Source organism: Psittacula echo (genome assembly GCF_963264785.1).
Source record: "Psittacula echo genome assembly, chromosome: 2".
NCBI lineage: Eukaryota > Metazoa > Chordata > Aves > Psittaciformes > Psittacidae > Psittacula > Psittacula echo.
The window spans coordinates 102,414,353-102,433,518 of NC_137737.1; the positions used below are offsets into that span (position 1 = coordinate 102,414,353).

The 19,166-nt window shown below is 38.5% G+C and overlaps 1 protein-coding gene across 1 annotated transcript in view; it reads right to left on the reverse strand.

Moving 5' to 3' along the window:
- Positions 1–19,166, reverse strand: part of CCDC102B (coiled-coil domain containing 102B) — a gene marked incomplete at both ends in the record, with an annotated part of 138,845 nt that overhangs the window by 91,570 nt on the left and 28,109 nt on the right. Inside the window, one exon of the mRNA XM_080611919.1 lies at positions 13,790–13,894. Within this exon, the coding sequence (XP_080468045.1) occupies positions 13,790–13,894 (105 nt within the window). The remainder of the gene's footprint in view (positions 1–13,789; positions 13,895–19,166) is intronic.

Consider the following 19,166-nt stretch of genomic DNA (forward strand, 5'->3'; position numbering starts at 1 on the left):
CCAATACACAAACTCACTTATATTATCTGGAGTTCTTCCTAAATTAAACCTTATGAGGCAGGTGTGAAAAAAGACCTCAAGATTAATGGAGTTCAGAAATTTATTAAAATAGAGCATGTATCTCAAAAAGTGTTAACTCACTGCCATCCTTTCACCCTTCCTATGGCAAAATTTGAGAAATTTTCTACACTACAGGATTTGTGTATGCATAGAAGGTAACACCACTGGAGTATATTTCAATATTTTTCAATATAGTAATTTATGCTATGGTTCTGTTATGCACCAGGATAACTAGTAACAAGTACAATCAAGACAAGTTACACAAACTTAGAAAATATCAATGAGATGAAAAATAATTAGCTAAATAAATCTTGCTGTGAAGAAGTTTAAAAGTGTTCCACTTTTACATACATCATCATCGAAACAGAACTGAAATAAAGCACTGAAGTGCCTTCATGCAGTACAAAATAACAAAAAGGCCTGCATGAACTGAGCTGTAATACTAAGCCTGTGTTCCAAGCATTGCTAGAAAAATTATACAATTGCTTCTGTTCTACAGGTAACACTTGAGACAGCCCAGCTTTCGGACATCGCAACCACTTTAACTTCTTTAATAAAAACTCTAAGGTGGAAGTCAAAAGCCCATTATCACCACTACAAATTAATTGACACCTCAATTCAGTTTGAACCCTTTACTGCAAAAAACTTAAAGCACATTTTAAAAAGGCAAAAAAATTAATCTTGAAGCTGGAATGCAATGTCCATCAAGAATCTAAACTTTTATTGTCTGAAGAATTTCAAGTAGGAAAAAAAGAGAGTCCAAGTTTAGTGAAGTAAGCATAGAGAATGGAAATAAAACTTGATTCCAAACACTGTCTGCTCCTTTTCACAAATTATTTATTATGTTTCAGGTTAATGCTGTTTTCAAATCTGTAGGATTAAACTATTTGAGGAGCTTGTCAATTTTGGAATTCAGCAGCAACAGCCTTCTTACCCATGAAATGAATGTCAAAAAAATACCATCTTTTATTGGAATAAGCCCAAGGACTTGAGTGGGATGTTGCTTATGTGTCTTTTAGTGTGAAAAGTTATACAATGAAAAATAAAGAAAATCACAGAAAAAACAAAAAAAATCACAGAATCATTAAGGTTGGAAGGGATCTCTGGATATCATCTAGTCTAACCCCCTGCCAAGGCAGAAAAGATACAAATCGTCTTCATAGTAGCTTAACTGTTAGACTGTTCAGGCTGGATAAGAACTGAACACCTCAATCATATCTGCCATGATTTATTACATGTGGAAGATCAGGACTGAAATAGTCTTAAGAGGATCTACCCCAGACTAGATAATAGCTTACATTTCCTATCCCTCAAGAGAGATTCCAGTGCCTTATCCTCTTTCTCCTTCTCTTCACAGAATATTTTTCTCAAAACTTTGGATTTATAGAGTTCATATTTTCTAAATCATAAAGATTATTCTTGCATTTTAAACCAAGAAGACTTCTTTATTAGATTTAAGAAGTCACAGTAACGCCAACAGAAAAAAGTTTACTGTCAACACAACCATCAGTTTCTGAAATTAACAGAAGTATCAATAGCTTTCTTAACCTAATCAATGCAAACAGATTTATTTTTCAGAAGACAGACTATTATGTATGTGTGAGTACCATGACCTTTCAGATTTTACCAACAATATTCTTCATATAAATTGATCCATCTTATACCACTGGAGCAGGGAGGCAGAACTGCCAAAAGCATTCACTTCCACTCTAGCTAGCTAGAAATATAACTTCTCATGAAAAAGCAGCTTCTTCAGTCATGATATGTGGCTTCTGTATGTCATGTGATGAGATATAAATGTATCAGAATTCAGAACTGCAGATACCTTTACACCTAGTAATCATAAAATCACAAAGGTGTGAATGCACAGTAGCCAATTCAAACTTAATCAGTTCCAGGCCATTAGACTTTGTAAAAGGTATTTCCACTCAACTATACAGAAGCCCATTACAGTCTTTCCCATTTGAAGGTCGGCAATCACCAGTATTGACCTTCAAAGGGACATAAATGTTGTTAATCAGTGAATTTATGGGAACAATCAACAATCACAAAACAATACTAAAACCGTATCATACTTAATCAATCTGACGACAAAAGAACCACAGTATTTTGGTGAATTGGGCTAGACTGGGTTGAAACTCTCCCTGTTCTATTGCTTTGTAGCATCTTAGCCGTGCTTTAATGCTGATAGTTACTTGATACTGAGGACAAGCAGGGCTGTAAGGGCATTCTCATGCCAAGGGCTCAGGGCCAATTTAGAATCATAGATTCATAGAATAGTTAGGGTTGGAAAGATCTAGTGTAGCTGGGGGCACGCCCCTGCTCGCCTTTTAGAAAAGATTTGAAGTAAACAATTTCTAGCTCTTCTGGAAACCAAATGCAAGGGCTGTTCCTCCTTACCTTAAGAGCTTTCATACTGAGGCTCTCTCGTGAGCTTTGCCTGAGCTCCAGCCTCAGCTGCACCAGAGTCACTATGGACTTGCTTGATGATCTGGACTCTTAGCTGAACCTGGATGCCACTTCTTCAGGCAGGGTATACAATAGCGTATTAAATATAGTACATTATTTGGTAGTAAAGAAATTAAACCTCTTTCCAGCATGGTTGCCAATCATTAATATTACACATTTGGTAATATGAAGATAAATCTTCTTGGTAAGATGCATGGCTAGAAATAAGTAATCAAACAATGTCAACTATCTAAATGAAGTATAGAAAAGAAATACAAAAGGGAAAGTGAAAACAAAAGGAAAAATAATAAAGATTATTTATTTTCTTTTTCAATTATATTATATAACAAGACAGATTAAGAACGTCTTGAATTTTTTCATGTCCACTTTTCAAATATAATTAAACAAGCACATTAGAAATATTAAATAATCTTGAGTTACAAAAAAACCCATAACACAAACCTCCCAAAACAAACAAATAAACCAAACCAAACAAGCGAACAAAAAAAAGAGAGTAATTTCTTCCACAATGTTTCTTCATTAAGAAGATAAGTTGTAGTGTGCAATATTGTCTTTTAAGAAACCACCTTTATAATCATTAAGTATCAAATAAAATTCTGGACAAAGCATCTTAAAAAAATCCAACCAACCAAAAAAAAAAACAAAAACCAAAAACAAAACCACAAAAAAACCCCCCAAAACCCAAACAAACAAAATCTTCAGATAGAGAAATAACTTTAGCAATTTTACATCAAGTATTATTTTTCATCCTCACAAATTTTCTAAAACAGAGAAAGACAGAGTTCAATATCCTTAAATTGAGAAAAGCAAAGCGTACAGGAAATGACAGGGTCAGACAAGAGGTGTTCAGCTCTATAAATCAATATTTATGCGATATGGGGACTATCTGGTTCCAATGTACACAGCTCATATGGGTTGTTTTAAGCAATCTCTTGACAAAATTACTTTAATAACAAAATAAAAGCTGTTATTTCTGTAATCTCCTTCAGCATTAGAATTATTTTTTTATGAAATTCTTAAGCCTTGGAGTGATGGTGTTTTGGTTTTTTTATTACTAAATTTAGTGAAGAAATATATCCTCTGAAGAGCATTGAAATAAAAATGGTAGTAGAATAAAAAGACAATCCTCTGTAAGTAATCAGAATTACATGGATTAAGTGACTCCAACACCAACACAAATGAGCACTAAAGGCAAGTGTCAGACCAAAATCAAGTGCAAGATACTCCAAGCACTTAGTGCTGGCTGTTTAAAGAACTGAAATTTCCAAAGTTGATGAGAAATATCACAAAATACAGTTCAAATCCATGTATTTTTTAAAGAGAGATACTGCTGAATAACAATCCTTTCTGTTCTTCCCCTAAGACTTTTATAAGATACCTAAAACTGAAGGCTGAATTAGTCTCTCTTTGCTTCTAAAATTTATTTTATTTTTCTTAGAAAGGAATTTGTCAACAAGTGAATTTGAAAAACTGCTTCTTAAAAAAAAGGACAAGAAAAGAAAGTACAAAAAAGAAGTACAAGACAGAAGTTAATCAGAACTCTTCAAATATGCAGCAACTGTAAGAAGTACCTTTCCAATTGAGACAAGCTTATAGACATAACACTGAGGCCAAAGTTTCCACCTAACTGAAACAATTAATCACGGAAACTGTCAGATTTGACACACTGATTTTAAAGGAATGGAACCTGAACTAAACATCAACACACTTTGATGTATTACATCTGTCTCTTCCAACTGATAGCTTAATCAAAAAAAAAAAAAAAAAAAGGAAAATTCCTGACCTTTTAACTACAATAATTTAATATAACATTTTTTGAATTAATAAAATGGGAGACAGAGGGGGGAAAACAGGATTAAAGACTGAATTTTATTTTTGTTACAGGTAACACATTCTGGTCTAAGAATAGGGCACAAAAAAAGTTAAATCTATTTGTCATGCATATATCCTGGGGAAGAGTCTACTGTATTCATAAAGGGAACTATATAAAATATTGAATCACATGATATATTATAACTAGCTGTTTTGAAATGGGAGAAATAAATAGAAAAGATTTTAAAATTTGCCAGTCTTTTTGTAAATATACAATAAGGCAGGACAAATAGGATTTGAGCAACAATTTGTAGAAGTTATAAAAACTATTATTAGTCCTTTTATAAACAAATCAACAGCAAGAAACTTGATGGTCTGCTGACCATTACACAAACAATATGAAAAATGAAGGAAAAAAGACAGCTACTTGAATTTCATCCATGTTCATATACGAGAAGTATGGAAATAATCCTGTGTCCATATTTTATATATGGGCCACATCACAAGGTCTGTACCAGCCTGAATATTGTCATGAAACAAACAGACAAGATGGGTAGTTAAATAAAATTGACAGAAAAAATATTCAAGGTGTATGAGAGTTGGAAAACACCACTCTCACTGGAACTTTCTGAGCCACAAATTCCTAAGAAGCCATGAAAGTGCTCTGGGAAAGTATTCTTATGCTGCTCTTAGTAAGTCTTTGATATACACCCATTTTTGGTCAGTGTCAGAAATGGGATACAGAGCTAGTTGAACTCTGGTTCTGATGACATGTAAACACCTTTATGCTACTCTGCCAAAATAAAAAGGTAACTAGTATTTGAAAGCAAATTTCCCCAACTGGTTGGAAAAAAGGGAGAGAGGCGGTACAGTAACATTGAGAAGTTAAAATTTTGTTCTTTTTTCTCTTAATTTTTGATTTGAGAATTCTAACCTTTGAAAAGCTGCATATAGAAAAATGAAAAAGGGAAACAAAATAAAACAATACAGGCTTCATAAGTTTCACAAGAAAAAGACTAAATAAATTTTTTTCTGAACTGTACAAACTTTCTCATTGTTATAAACATGTAATTTACTGCTTAATGAAAAGCTTGAGTGGAGACATTGCCTTTTGTAAACATTTATAATTGCAAGCATGATAGTCAAATAGGTGTTAATTTGTCATATGTAATCTGCCAGGAATAGCATCCAGTGACTTTTAAATAGAAGACAGTACTGAGAAATTCAGTGTAAGAAGGTGGAGATGTTCTAACTTCTACAGGCAATACTTTATACACACAGCCCCTCTGCATGAAAAAATACAAGTTTCATCACTTTCATCTTATGACTGATGTTGAGGTTGAATCACTGAAGAGATCTCCTCCAAGTTGACCTTCTATCATTTTATGATTAGAATATACCCCTTAGTAAATTATCATATTAAGATATTCCAGCTGTTAAACCTATTTTATGAAAGTTACAGGACAATACTAATCATGTAACCTTAAGTGAAATCAAAATCTTGTCCTAATTAATAGCTGATTAACATGAATCAGCAAAACCTACATTTTTTCTGAGGTTTAGCATTCCTATAAAATGTGTAATTCAGAATTTTTATAGTCTTCAAAAAGGGTACAATTGTATAAAAACTGTACAAATGTACAATTTATAGGCCCATTCAAGAAGTTAGAAAATAGGAGACAAAATACTAAATTTAAATGGAAAATTTGAAGCATACTAATGCTCTCAAAATTATGCCACTAATCACGTGAAAATGACAGATTATTTTTTTTTAAAGTCTAGTCTTTACCCTTCATCTTTTTCTTGTCAGGAATTACAAATTTTTGAAACTGGAAACAATTTGGTGGGAAAAGTATGGATAGCTGAGTGTTGATCCATGACAGTTTGTAATCGAGTAATTTTTTCCTTGCTATTATTAAAGATCAGCATAATTTCTTAAAAGAAATGAACGTATCTGTAAAATTCACTTTTTATTTGCTTTTAGTTCTATACTTTAGTGGGTTTTCTAAGGAATTAAAATGAGCATTTCACCAGAAAAGTACTAAGGAAAAAAGAACCATATAAAAATAACTGTATCCCAAGAGGTAATTATGAGAAAACATAGGGCATTTTAAAAATCTGCTAAGGGAATTGTGCAACCAGTACCACTTTACCATCACAATAACCAGCCCCAGAGGTTCTCATTGAAACGAAGATAATTCTCCATTGGTTGAACAGTGCTAGATGAAGTATCAAAGTGTTTTAACGATAATACTGTAATTATGGCTTCTCTTGAGTTTTGTACTGATGAAGAGTAAAAGCTACATTAAAAAGCTTAATCCAATAGAACTTTGTGACACAAACCCAGGAATGAAACACACAGCAATTACTATTAGCCTTTAGTAGTCAAACTTCTCTCACATAATCCATAGACTTGACTTGGCTAAAACTAAATACACTGTCAATTAAAAATAGAGTAGGATGGTGAGAAACAAAGGTAAAACTAAAAAAAACCATCTCTGTTCCCTCTCACCCTTCTTCGCAAGACCAGCTTTACTCCTTCACTCCTGACTCCTCTAAGTTCTCCCTCTATGCACAGATTGGGAACGGCAGGTTATGGGTCAGTCTCTGCTTCTCCTTTCTACTTATGCTGTTCCTCTGCTCCAGCAGTGGGTCCTTCCCATGGGATACAGGTCTCCATGAACTGCTGCCAGCATTAACCCTTCTCACAGACCACACTTCTTCAAGAATTTTTCCTGAACAGGTCCTTTCTACGGGGCAAGTCTTTCAGGAGCAGACTGCTCCAATGTGGGTCCCCCACAGGCTGCAACTCCTGTAAAGATTTCCCTGCAGCCATGGTGAATAAAGTTGTCCCCTGCAGCCCACGGAGGACCTGGGTGGGCACCTGGAGCATCTCCATCCCTTCTACTTCTCTGGCCTTGATGTCTGCAGAGCTGTTCATCTCACATTTTTTCCGCACTCATCACTATCATACACTGCTTCTTGGTGGTTTTTTTCTGTATCTGAAATGTGTTTTCACAGAGGGGCCACCCACAGCACTGATGGGCTCATCTTTGGCCAGTAGCGGGTTTCTTTTTGAGCCAGTTGGAACCAACTGTTTGTGGCAGCTCTTGATCTCTTCTTACAGAGGCCACTCCGGTGGTCCCAGTGCTATCAAAACCTTGCCATGTAAACCCAAGACAATTTTCCAAATTATTTGTATAAAAAAATTCAGTGTTTCTTGCTTTTGAAAACTCAAACTAAAACATTGACGATTAAAAAAATATCTTGCTAGGTAATGTTAATCTAAAATGGTTTCATCTTAAAAATGTTTTTGTCTATCATTCCATTTTTAAAAACAGTGGATTTTTTTTTCCCTAACATTATAACTTTATAATATTGAAGACAGAAATGAAACTTTTTTAAAAAATTTAGTCTATGATAAGCGAGCTCCAGAGTTCAGCATTCTGCACTTAGATTCTGTACAAGTCCACTGCAAAACATATTCAGTGAATCATACATTTAATAACCTGATATTCCCCATAATTATTAGAGATAAAACAAAAAAGCAGTTATCATTCCTCAAAATCAATAAGTTTATTTCAAGGTCATATTCACTGATGAAATAGAAAATATCTTTCCTATAAACAGTAAGTTTGGGGTATTGATCTATATTATCAACAAGTTTGGGTTTTTTCTTAATTTTGTCCCATCCTAGATGAACCAGTTAGATCCATTTAATATTTGTTGCCATGCTATTTGTCAAATAATACAGCTAATAATTTAAACAGTATTTTCCGCTCCAAGAAGTACAGTCGATAAAACCACATGGTGACTTCTGATCTCAATTGTTTAATCAATTCTGCTCATCTTTTTGTACAATAGAAGTTAGCCTTTCAAAAACTGTATATGGAAACATTTTAAACCAACATACTGTCAGCTAAGAATAATATTAAGGGCTCACATTTTGTGCAAAACATATTTAATATTAACTTTTGTGCGTTTAGAATTTCAATCTGCATGATTTACTACTGTTAGTGCCAAGAGATTGCACAACTTCTACATTCTGTGGAAGTACACATACTAAAGAGGAAGAAAATCAAGTGTCAACATGAAAGCATTTAGACAAGGACATAAGAACTTCACTGCTGTATTTTGATACCATGTTTAATGTAGTTAAAACTGTAATTAAGGAAAAAAATGCTGCCATTATTTATACCCTTTAAAAATGTGAATGAACTATACAACAATTAATAACACTGCAGTTTTGTAAACTACAATGGATCTCCCAGATCATCTCATAAATACAGGTGTTGGAGAAACTAGGGTGTTACACAACTGTGGTTTCCTCTGGAATTCATTCCATAACACCTTACCCATATCACTTGTGTCTATTTGCTGAATAAAGCCCTGATCATTCAGATTACGATGCACAAAGATCTTTAGAGAACTATGGTTTCAGTCTTGCATATTATCCCCTTTCCTAACCGGAACATATAACCATTACCCATATTTTACAGAAATCATCCTTTTGTACTCTTCTAACAGAGCCTCTAATGTATTATTTGAACTCAAGCTACCTTCCCAAGAAAAGAGGCTCCTAAATCAGAAGTCAAAGCCATTCTTTTCAGAATATTGACAGTATTACAGCAAATTAGATCATAGAATCATAGAATAGCTTGAGTTACAAGGGACCTTCAAAGCCCATCTAGTCCAACACCCCTGCAATGTGCAGCAACATCTTCAACTAGATCAGGTTGCTTGAGAGACACTCTCAGAATTTAGAAAAGTTCAACAGTGACACTGGGATGTCTCTACTCAGGAATAGACAGGTTCTGTCTAAGATATGAAATGAGTTAGGCTGCAATCTTTGAAAAAGCCACTCTGCCCTTTCCTAAGTCTTATTTTTCATTTAATAGCAGCAACAAGGTTAAAATGTATGCTAACTATGTCTACAAACAGCTGTCTTCTCCACATATGGCTGCCCAGGTCTCCAATGCCATGATTGATTTGGAGATGAACTCATTGCCAAAGTAATTTTTCTCATAGAATCATAGAACCATAGAATAGTTAGGGTTGGAAAGGACCTTGAGATCATCCAGTTCCAACCCCCCTACCATGGGCAGGGACACCCCACACTAAACCATGTCACCCAAGCCCTCATCCAACCTGGCCTTGAACACCTCCAAGGATGGAGCATTCACAACCTCCCTGGGCAACCAATTCCAGTGCCTCACCACCCTCTCAGTAAAGAATTTCTTCCTTAGATCCAATCTAAACTTCCCCTGTTTAAGTTTGAACCCGTTACCCCTTGTCCTGTCACTACAGTCCCTGATGAAGAGTCCATCCCCAGCATCTTTGTAGGCCCCCTTCAGATACTGGAAGGCTGCTAGGAGGTCTCCACGCAGCTTTCTCTTCTCCAGGCTGAACAGCCCCAACTTTCTCAGCCTGTCTTCATACGGGAGGTGCTCCAGTCCCCTGATCATCCTTGTGGCTTCCTCTGCACTTGTTCCAGCAGTTCCATGTCCTTTTTATGTTGAGGACACCAGAACTGCACACAATACTCCAAGGGAGGTCTCACGAGAGCAGAGTAGAGGGGCAGGATCACCTCCTTCGACCTGCTGGTCATGCTCCTCTTGATGCAGCCCAGGATACCTTTGGCTTTCTGGGCTGCGAGCGCACACTGAAGCCGGCTCATGTTCATTTTTTCATCGACCAACACCCCCAAGTCCTTCTCTGCAGGGCTGCTCTGAATCTCTTCTTTGCCCAATCTGTAGCCGTGCCTCGAATTGCTCCGACCCAGGTGTAGGACCTTGCACTTGGCATGGTTAAACTTCATAAGGTTGGCATCAGCCCACCTCACAAGCGTGTCAAGGTCCCTCTGGATGGCATCCCTTCCCTCCAGCGTATCAACCGAACCCCACAGCTTGGTGTTGTGGGCAAACTTGCTGAGGGCGCACTCAATCCCACTGTCCATGCCACTGACAAAGATGTTGAACAAGATCGGTCCCAACACCAATCCCTGACAGACCCCACTCGTTACTGGTCTCCAGCTGGACATCGAGCCATTGACCACAACTCTTTGCGTGCGGCCATCCAGCCAGCTCTTTATCCGCTGACTGGTCCACCCATCAAATTGATGTCTCTCCAATTTAGAGACAAGGATGTCATGTGGGACAGTGCCAAACGCTATGCACAAGTCCAGGTAGATGACACAAACTTCTCTCCCCCTGTCCATCAGTTTCGTAGCCCCATCATAGAAGGCCACCAAATTGGTCAGGCAGGATTTCCCCTTAGTCAAGCCATGCTGGCTGTCACAAACACCTCCCTGTTTTTCATGTGCCTTAGCATGCCTTCCAGGAGAATCTGCTCCAAGAGTTTGCCAGGCACAGAGGTGAGACTGACTGGTCTGTAATTCCCCGGGTCATCCATTTTCCCCTTCTTGAAAATGGGGGTTATATTTCCCTCCTTCCAGTCATCGGGAACTTCACCTGACTGCTATGATTTTTCAAATATGGTGGCCAGTGGCTTAGCAACTTCATTTGCCAGCTCCTTCAGGACCCACAGATGGATTTCGTCAGGTCCCATGGACTTGTGTACATTTAGGTTTTTAAGATGATCTCGAACCAGATCCTCTCTTACAGTGGGCCTAGGGTCTTCATTCTCACAGTCCTTGCATCCACCTTCCAAGACTTGGGTGTTGCGGTCAGAGCCCTTGCCAGTGAAGACAGAGGCAAAGAAGTCATTAAGAACCTCAGCCTTCTCCAAATCCTGGGTAGCCAGTTTTCCCGATATCTTCCGAAGGGGGCCTACGTTGTCTCTAGTCTGTCTTTTACTCGCTATGTACCTATAGAATCCCTTCCTATTATCCTTAACATCCCTAGCCAAGTTCAATTCTAACTGGGCCTTAGCCTTCCTCACCTGGTCCCTAGCTTCTCGGACAGCATCCCTGTATTCTTCCAAGGCCACCTGTCCCTGCTTCCACCTTCTATAAGCCTCTTTTTTCCTTTGAATTTTCCTGAGCAGCTCCTTATCCATCCAAGGAGGTCTCCTGGCCCTCCTGCTGCACTTCCTTCTAGTTGGGATGCAACACTCCTGAACTTGGAGCAGGTGATCCTTGAATAACAACCAAGAGCCTTGGGCCCCCCTGCCCTCTAGGGCTGTGTCCCATGGAACCTTACTAAGCAGGCTCCTGAAGAGGCCAAAGTCTGCTCTCTTGAAGTCCAGGGCAGTGAGCTCTCTGCACACTCTTCTCACTGTCCCGAGGATCTCGTATTCAACCATCTCGTGGTCACTGCAACCAAGGCTGCCCTGGAGCATCACATTTCCAACGAGCCCTTCCCTGTTGGTGAGCACGAGGTCAAGCATGGCACCTCTCCTTGTCGGCTCCTCTGTTACTTGCAGAAGAAAGTTGTCTTCCACACAATCGAGGATCCTCCTGGATTGCTTGTGCCGGGCCGTACCTTCAGTCCAACAGATGTCAGGGTGGTTGAAGTCTCCCATGAGAACAAGGGCCTGTGAGCGTGAGGCTGTTCCTATCTGCCTATAGAGCACTTCATCCACAGATTCCTCTTGATCAGGCAGTCTGTAACAGATCCCCACAGTAATGTCCCCCATCACTGTTCTCCCTTTAACCCTGACCCACAAACTCTCTGTTGACTGCTCACCCGTCCCCAGACAGAGTTCCATACTCTCCAGCCTATCCCTAACATAATTAGCAACTCAACCTCCCCGCTTGCCAGGCTTGTCTTTTCTATAGAGCCTGTAACCTTCCATTCCAACACTCCAGTCGTAGGAGCCATCCCACCATGTTTCTGTGATGCCTACTATATCATACTCCCGCAGTCTTGCACACATCTCTAATTCCTCTTGTTTGTTCCCCATGCTATGGGCATTTGTATAGAGGCATCTGAGCCCAGCTCCAAATGACGCTGGCTCATTGGCTGGAGCAGCTGGAATATCTCTGCATCGCTCCGAGCATTTATTGTAGGTGCTGGCAACTGACTGGGTGTGTTGGGATGGAACGATGCCCCCCTCCCCCCATAAGGCTGCTTCTGTTTTAACTAACTTTTTGTTGCTGTGAAGAGAGTTCATTGTGGCATTAAGGGTTCACCATAGTCCTTCTTTCCTCTAACACTGCTGACATTTTATTTTACTCATGTTTCCGATGTATGTTTGGTGTTATAGAAGACTACTTAATGTGGTAGTGTTTACTCTGCCAGCAACCGGAGGCCAGGCCTTTGCATGCCTTAGCAAATGAGCATCTTTTTGGCTACATTTCCAACCTCAAATTACATATATTGCAAAGAAAACATGAAAATTATGATATGATTTGATATGATATGAAATGTTATGGTATGGTATGATAACAATATGATATGATAAAATAAATACTAGTAAAGGAAAATCCAAAACAGTTGATGGTTATGTAAGATATTTTATAAAGGTAAGCTATATGCATGAATTGCAGTTTGCTTTTCCTGAGTCACCAAAGAAATATAGAAAAAATATATTTTACATTTAAAAGTAGACCTCAAGTGCAGAACCTTTAACTGCTAATCTTTCCCAAGAGAAATTACTTTTTTCAACTATAACCTTAACCTGGTCCTAGTTACTCAGACTGCCATTATTCAACAGAGATGATAATCAGATGATATAAATGCACAGAGATGACATTACATTATTTGTTTTTTTGGCAAATAAGAATGTTACTGTTTCTTACTGCCCATACTTGAAATATCAAGTATGTACATGGTTGGGAGGTGTTTTTTGCATTCTTTCTCCCAGCTTTCAGAATCACCTTGAAAGTAGGAGCTTTCTGGATTGCTAGTTAATTACTGGCATAGAAAACCACAAAATAGAAGAAATACCCACAGCTACAAGTCTCTGAATAATTTATCACAGCATTTTTAGCAGTACAATAAGATTTAAAAGTCAACAGATTTTTAGAGAAATCAAAAATAAGAAATAAGATCCTTCCTTCAATTCTCTCTTCCCTAAGAAGAAATTCAATATTCAGCATGACAAAAAAAATTCTCACAGCTTTTTTTGCTTTGACCTTCATCAGGACTCTGCAGCTATGAAAGCTTACTCAATTTCTTCTGTTCCTACCAGTCTCCACTTTTGCTCCCAAGTCTTGTCAGATTTGTCATATCCTCCTGCTCCTTTTAAATATGAAAAGATGCTTCTTGCTGTTTCAGTACCCTACAGAAATTCAAAGTCACTGAGTTCTAATTGTCCAGGTCTGAGATGTTGACAGGGCTGTTCTATCTTGCACAATCGTTCTTTCAGGGACACATTTTGACATTATGAAGTAGTAATTCCTTAGGGGAATGCTCCCCGAGTAACCAAACGAAGCAATGCACATACCTTATTTTTGATCAGCAGCTTACTTAGTGCATTTTGATGATCAAAATTTACGTACTGTTGCTTTATTTTTCATCTAAGGAAGCCCCTGAATTTCTTTTACCTGCAATTTCAAACTTCTGTTCTCTTCTTCCAAACTTTGCTTTTCTGCTTCAAGTCTCTCTCTCTTCCCCCATCCAGAGGTATTCTTAAACTGCAGTCTTTCCAGCTGGGAAGGGTTGGGGTGGGAAGAGGAAGAAGCAAAACAGAAGGGGGGGGGGGAAATAATATGAGTCAAACCATAAGAATATGATATATATATTATATATATCATATTATTATATGGTATATCTAATTATATATAATAATATATAATAATCAGAATAATTTGAATCAAAAATCCCATTCTTCACGAGATGAGGCTAATGGCCTCACCTCAGAGGAAGGAGGACATCTTAGAAATCAGTTCAAGATATGACTTTTCCGTGTTTCATAAAATTGAGTACTTGAATTTGAAAAAAAAAAAAAAAAAACCAAAAAACCAGACAGTCAAGTTTTCACTATTTATATCTTTACAAAAGTAAAGCATAGGTAATATTTTAATATAATCACTGGAAATAAAATCTAATTTATTTTCCTGCTATTTATTGCATAAAAGTATTAAAAAATGAAACCAAACAACTATTTTTTAAGTAACATTGAGTCTAATTTCGGTCTGACAATATAAAAGTTCACCTTTTATTACCCAAAAGATGAAAAATCAGCATGTTTTTAGTTATGGTCTGTTTATACTCTAGAGGAACTATAATGAATATTCATCAAACTGAACTAGTTCTGAAGTATGTCTTCAGGACTAGAAACCACTAGCTTAACAAGCAGAAGAATTATTAAGTTTGCAAAAAAACTGTTTCTTGAAGTCACAACTAATAGTCTTAAGAGAAATATTATCTTTTTATGGCCAATACTGTAAATTTAATTTAGGATAACCAAGCTTTCTGAATTCATTTATCTAATCCACATGTAAGAGGAATTAAAGATATCAATTAAAAGCCATGTTAATAAGTCATATAAAGTAATTATCTAACAACTAATTTTATTTAGTATTCAGAGACAGAGGTTTTGTCAAGAATGCATGAAATGTTTCTCATATTTCAAAAGAATAATTGGTAAAATGTATTTATTTTTATAGCACAAAGCAGCTATTTGTGAGGTACTAACAGATTTTTATCAGAAGATTATTATTGACAAGTACTTAGTATTAAAAAGCTATTATTTACTAGTACTTATGAAAAGATTAAAAGAGATTAAGGTAGGTTAAAGAAACATGAAAATGAAAGGTTCCAGTTCTTTCAACTGAGATTTAAAAAATTGGAATACTAAAACATAATGTCAAAATTTTTAGAACTTCAGGATTTTCAGTTCTGTGATAACTAAAATAGATTACTTGATAAAAGTAGCAACTGACAAGAGTGCAAGGCATTTCTTCATTGAAGAAACAGAATATCTGTGCCAACAAGGCTTCAGAAAGAGCTGGAGAGGTGTATTTTTGAGATATTGGTTACTTTAATTTTAAATCAATTTCTGGCAAATAATGGAAAGCTACTGAACCTGAAGCAAAGAGAATGAGGTGTTACAGCATCAGAGAAACATAATTCAGACCCTGTGAATCATAAAAATGAGATTAGCTAGCTAAATCAAACGGTAAACCTGTCTGTTCCCACCTTATTTCTGAGCAAATAAAAACAATCAGAAACTATAAAGTCAAAGACATTCATTCAGATTTTCAGAGGAAAGTAGAAATACTTTTTGAGTATCGCTAGTATAGACAGAAAACATATTCAAAGGAAAATAACAAGTGCTTGTTTACTAGCAATGATAATATTTTTCCAGATATTTCTCTAGCTAGTATTCTATATATGACAAACTAGAGAATTCCCCAAAAGTCCAAATAAAATAGGAGGGAGGAAAAAGAAAAAGGCGGCAATGTATTATTTTTTTCTCCATAAGCTCCACCTTCTCCTGACGAAGAACTATAAAAGACAGACAGTAGGGCTGATGTTTCAAACAGTTTCCATGTATAAATCAGAACATGACCATAAGCTTACCCCTTTGAAAACGGGGTCCATAATGTCTAAAGGCTTACATTATTAAGTATGGGCACTGTACGAAGTTGCATCTAAGTAATCATAGAATAGTTAGGGTTGGAAAGGATCTTAAGATCATCCAGTTCCAACTCCCCTGCCAGGGGCAGGGACACCTCACACTAAACCATGTCACCCAAGCCCTCATCCAAACTGGTCTTGAACACCGCCAAGGATGGAGCATTCACAACCTCCCTGGGCAACCCATTCCAGTGCCTCACCACCCTCTCAGTAAAGAATTTCTTCCTCATATCCAATCTAAACTTCCCCTGTTTAAGTTTTAACCCATTACCCCTTGTCCTGTCACTACAGTCCCTGATGAAGAGTCCATCCCCAGCATCCTTGTAGGCCCCCTTCAGATACTGGACGGCTGCTAGGAGGTCTTACACAGCCTTCTCTTCTCCAGGCTGAACAGCCTCAACTTTCTCAGCCAATCTTCATATGGGAGGTGCTCCAGTCCCCTGATCATCCTCGTGGCCCTCCTCTGCACTTGTTCCAGCAGTTCCATGTCCTTTTTATGTTGAGGACACCAGAACTGCACACAATACTCCAAGGGAGGTCTCACGAGAGCAGAGTAGAGGGGCAGGATCACCTCCATCGACCTGCTGGTCATGCTCCTCTTGATGCAGCCCAGGATACGGTTGGCTTTCCGGGCTGCGAGCGCACACTGCTGGCTCATGTTCATTTTTCCATCGACCAACACCCCCAAGTCCTTCTCTGCAGGGCTGCTCTGAATCTCTTCTTTGCCCAACCTGTAGCCGTGCCTGGGATTGCTCTGACCCAGGTGTAGTACCTTGCACTTGACATGGTTAAACTTCATCAGGTTGGCATCAGCCCACCTCACAAGCGTGTCAAGGTCCCTCTGGATGGCATCCCTTCCCTCCAGCGTATCAACCGAACCACACAGCTTGGTGTTGTGGGCAAACTTGCTGAGGGCGCACTCAATCCCACTGTCCATGCCACTGACAAAGATGTTGAACAAGATCGGTCCCAACACCAATCCCTGACAGACCCCACTCGTTACTGGTCTCCAGCTGGACATCGAGCCATTGACCACAACTCTTTGCGTGCGGCCATCCAGCCAGTTCTTTATCCGCCGACTGGTCCACCCATCAAATTGATCTGTCTCCAATTTAGAGACAAGGATGTCATGTGGGACAGTGCCAAACGGTTTGCACAAGCCCAGGTAGATGACACAAACTTCTCTCCCCCTGTCCATCAGTTTCGTAGCCCCATCATAGAAGGCCACCAAATTGGTCAGGCAGGATTTCCCCTTAGTCAAGCCATGCTGGCTGTCACCAACCACCTCCCTGTTTTTCATGTGCCTTAGCATGCCTTCCAGGAGAATCTGCTCCAAGAGTTTGCCAGGCACAGAGGTGAGACTGACTGGTCTGTAATTCCCTGGGTCATCCATTTTCCTCTTCTTGGAAATGGGGGTTATATTTCCCTTCTTCCAGTAATAAATTATAATCCATAGAATAGATAGGAAATCAAAGACAAAAGAACTAAAACATTACAATAAAATACTTCATTAGCAAATTAATTAGAGCTATCTCCAAATTCTATTTCAAAGCCAATACACATCCTGTATTACAATCACCAACCATTATGAAATTTAACTAGAGCAATGGACAGATTCTCCACATAAGACAGGTTAATCCTGGTTATATATACAAACTGGGAAATGAGAGACTGGAAAGCAAGCCCATGGAAAGAGAACTGGGGATTTGGATTGACGGCAAGTTGAATGTGAGTTAACAATGTGTCCTGGCAGCCAAAAGTGCAATCTTGTCCTGGTGTGCATCAAGCACAGCATAGCTGGCCAGGCAAGGAAGGTGGTTTTCCTACCCCCTGCTGCACTGATGCGGTCTCATCTCAAGTACTGTGTGCAGTTTTGGTGCATAAATATAGAAAGGACATCAAACTGTTAGAGTGTCTCCAGAGGAGGCGACCAAGATAGCAAAAGTTTTCAAGGGCAAGACTCATAAGGAGCAGCTGTGGTCACTTGGATTGTTCAGCTTGGAGAAGAGAAAGCTGAGGAGTGACCTCATTGCAGTCTGCAGCTTCTTCAAGGGGGAGGTGCTGATCTTCTCTCTCTAAGAAAGACATGAGGAAGTGGCATGTAGCTGCATTTCAGGGGAAGTTCAGGATATTTTTGGCATGGTCTGCCCACTGGTGATAGAGTACAAGATGTTAATTCAGTGCAAAAGACAAGGTTAGATGCTCACATATTCCTAATGAGGTCATTAAACTCTATTTACTGAATTTCTGTACAACAGCTAGACATTAAGGGATCACATACCTCTGTTTAGCACCAAATTAATTAATTTATTAATTACTTTTCCACGTCAAATTGTGTAGATTTATAGTTATTCAAATACCATCTATAGGACTACAATCACAAACCCTGTATTTTTTTCACATAATATGTAGGCATAATGTCTTACAAGTACCCACAAAATATCTAGAACATGAGAAAAGCCTGTGTTCTTGCAAAGCATATGCCAAAAGACACAACTCAAATTCTAAGCCTAAAAGTGATGACACTGATTAATACAGAGTCATTTTTGTCAGATTTAAGAAGAGACAGAAAGCAGAAAACCATCCAAAGTGGAATTTCAGTCAGGCAATTAAGCACAAGACAACTACCAAACCAAGATCTTATGTCAAATAGAAATTTACTTATCTCTTTGTCTGTAAAATTTCTATACATTACACCCAAGATGTCTACAAACTCTAAGAATCACAGAATTACAGATTTGTTAGGGTTGGAAGAGACCTCTGGAGATCATCTAGTCCAACCCCCCTGCAAAGGCAGGACTACCTAGGGCAGGTTACACAGGAATGTGCCTAGGTGGGTTTTAAAAGTCCCCAGAGAGGGAAACTCCATGATCCTTCTCAGCAGTCTGTTCCAGTACCTACTGCCCTCACCTGATACTTGGAGTTCTTCTTCCCCAGGTACAGGACCCTACACTTGCCCTTGTTGAACCTCATTAAGTTTCTCTCCACCCAATTCTCCAGCCTATCAAGGTCCCACTGAATGGCAGCACAGCCTTCAGGTGTACCAGCCACTCACCCCCACTTCCTATCATCAGCAGACTTGATTCATGTTTAGCATGGAGAAAAAGAGGCTTAGGGGAAACCTAATCACTCTCTATAGCTATCTGAAAAGAGGTGGGTGTCAGTCTCTTCTCCCAAGGAACAAGCATTACGACCAAAGGAAAGGGTCTCAAGTTGCACCAGGGGAGGTTTATATTGCATATTGGGAAAAATTTATTAAAATGGTTGTCAAGCATTGGGACAGGCTGCCCAGGGAAATGGTTGAGTCACCCACTTCCCTGTTTAAAGACCTGTAGACGT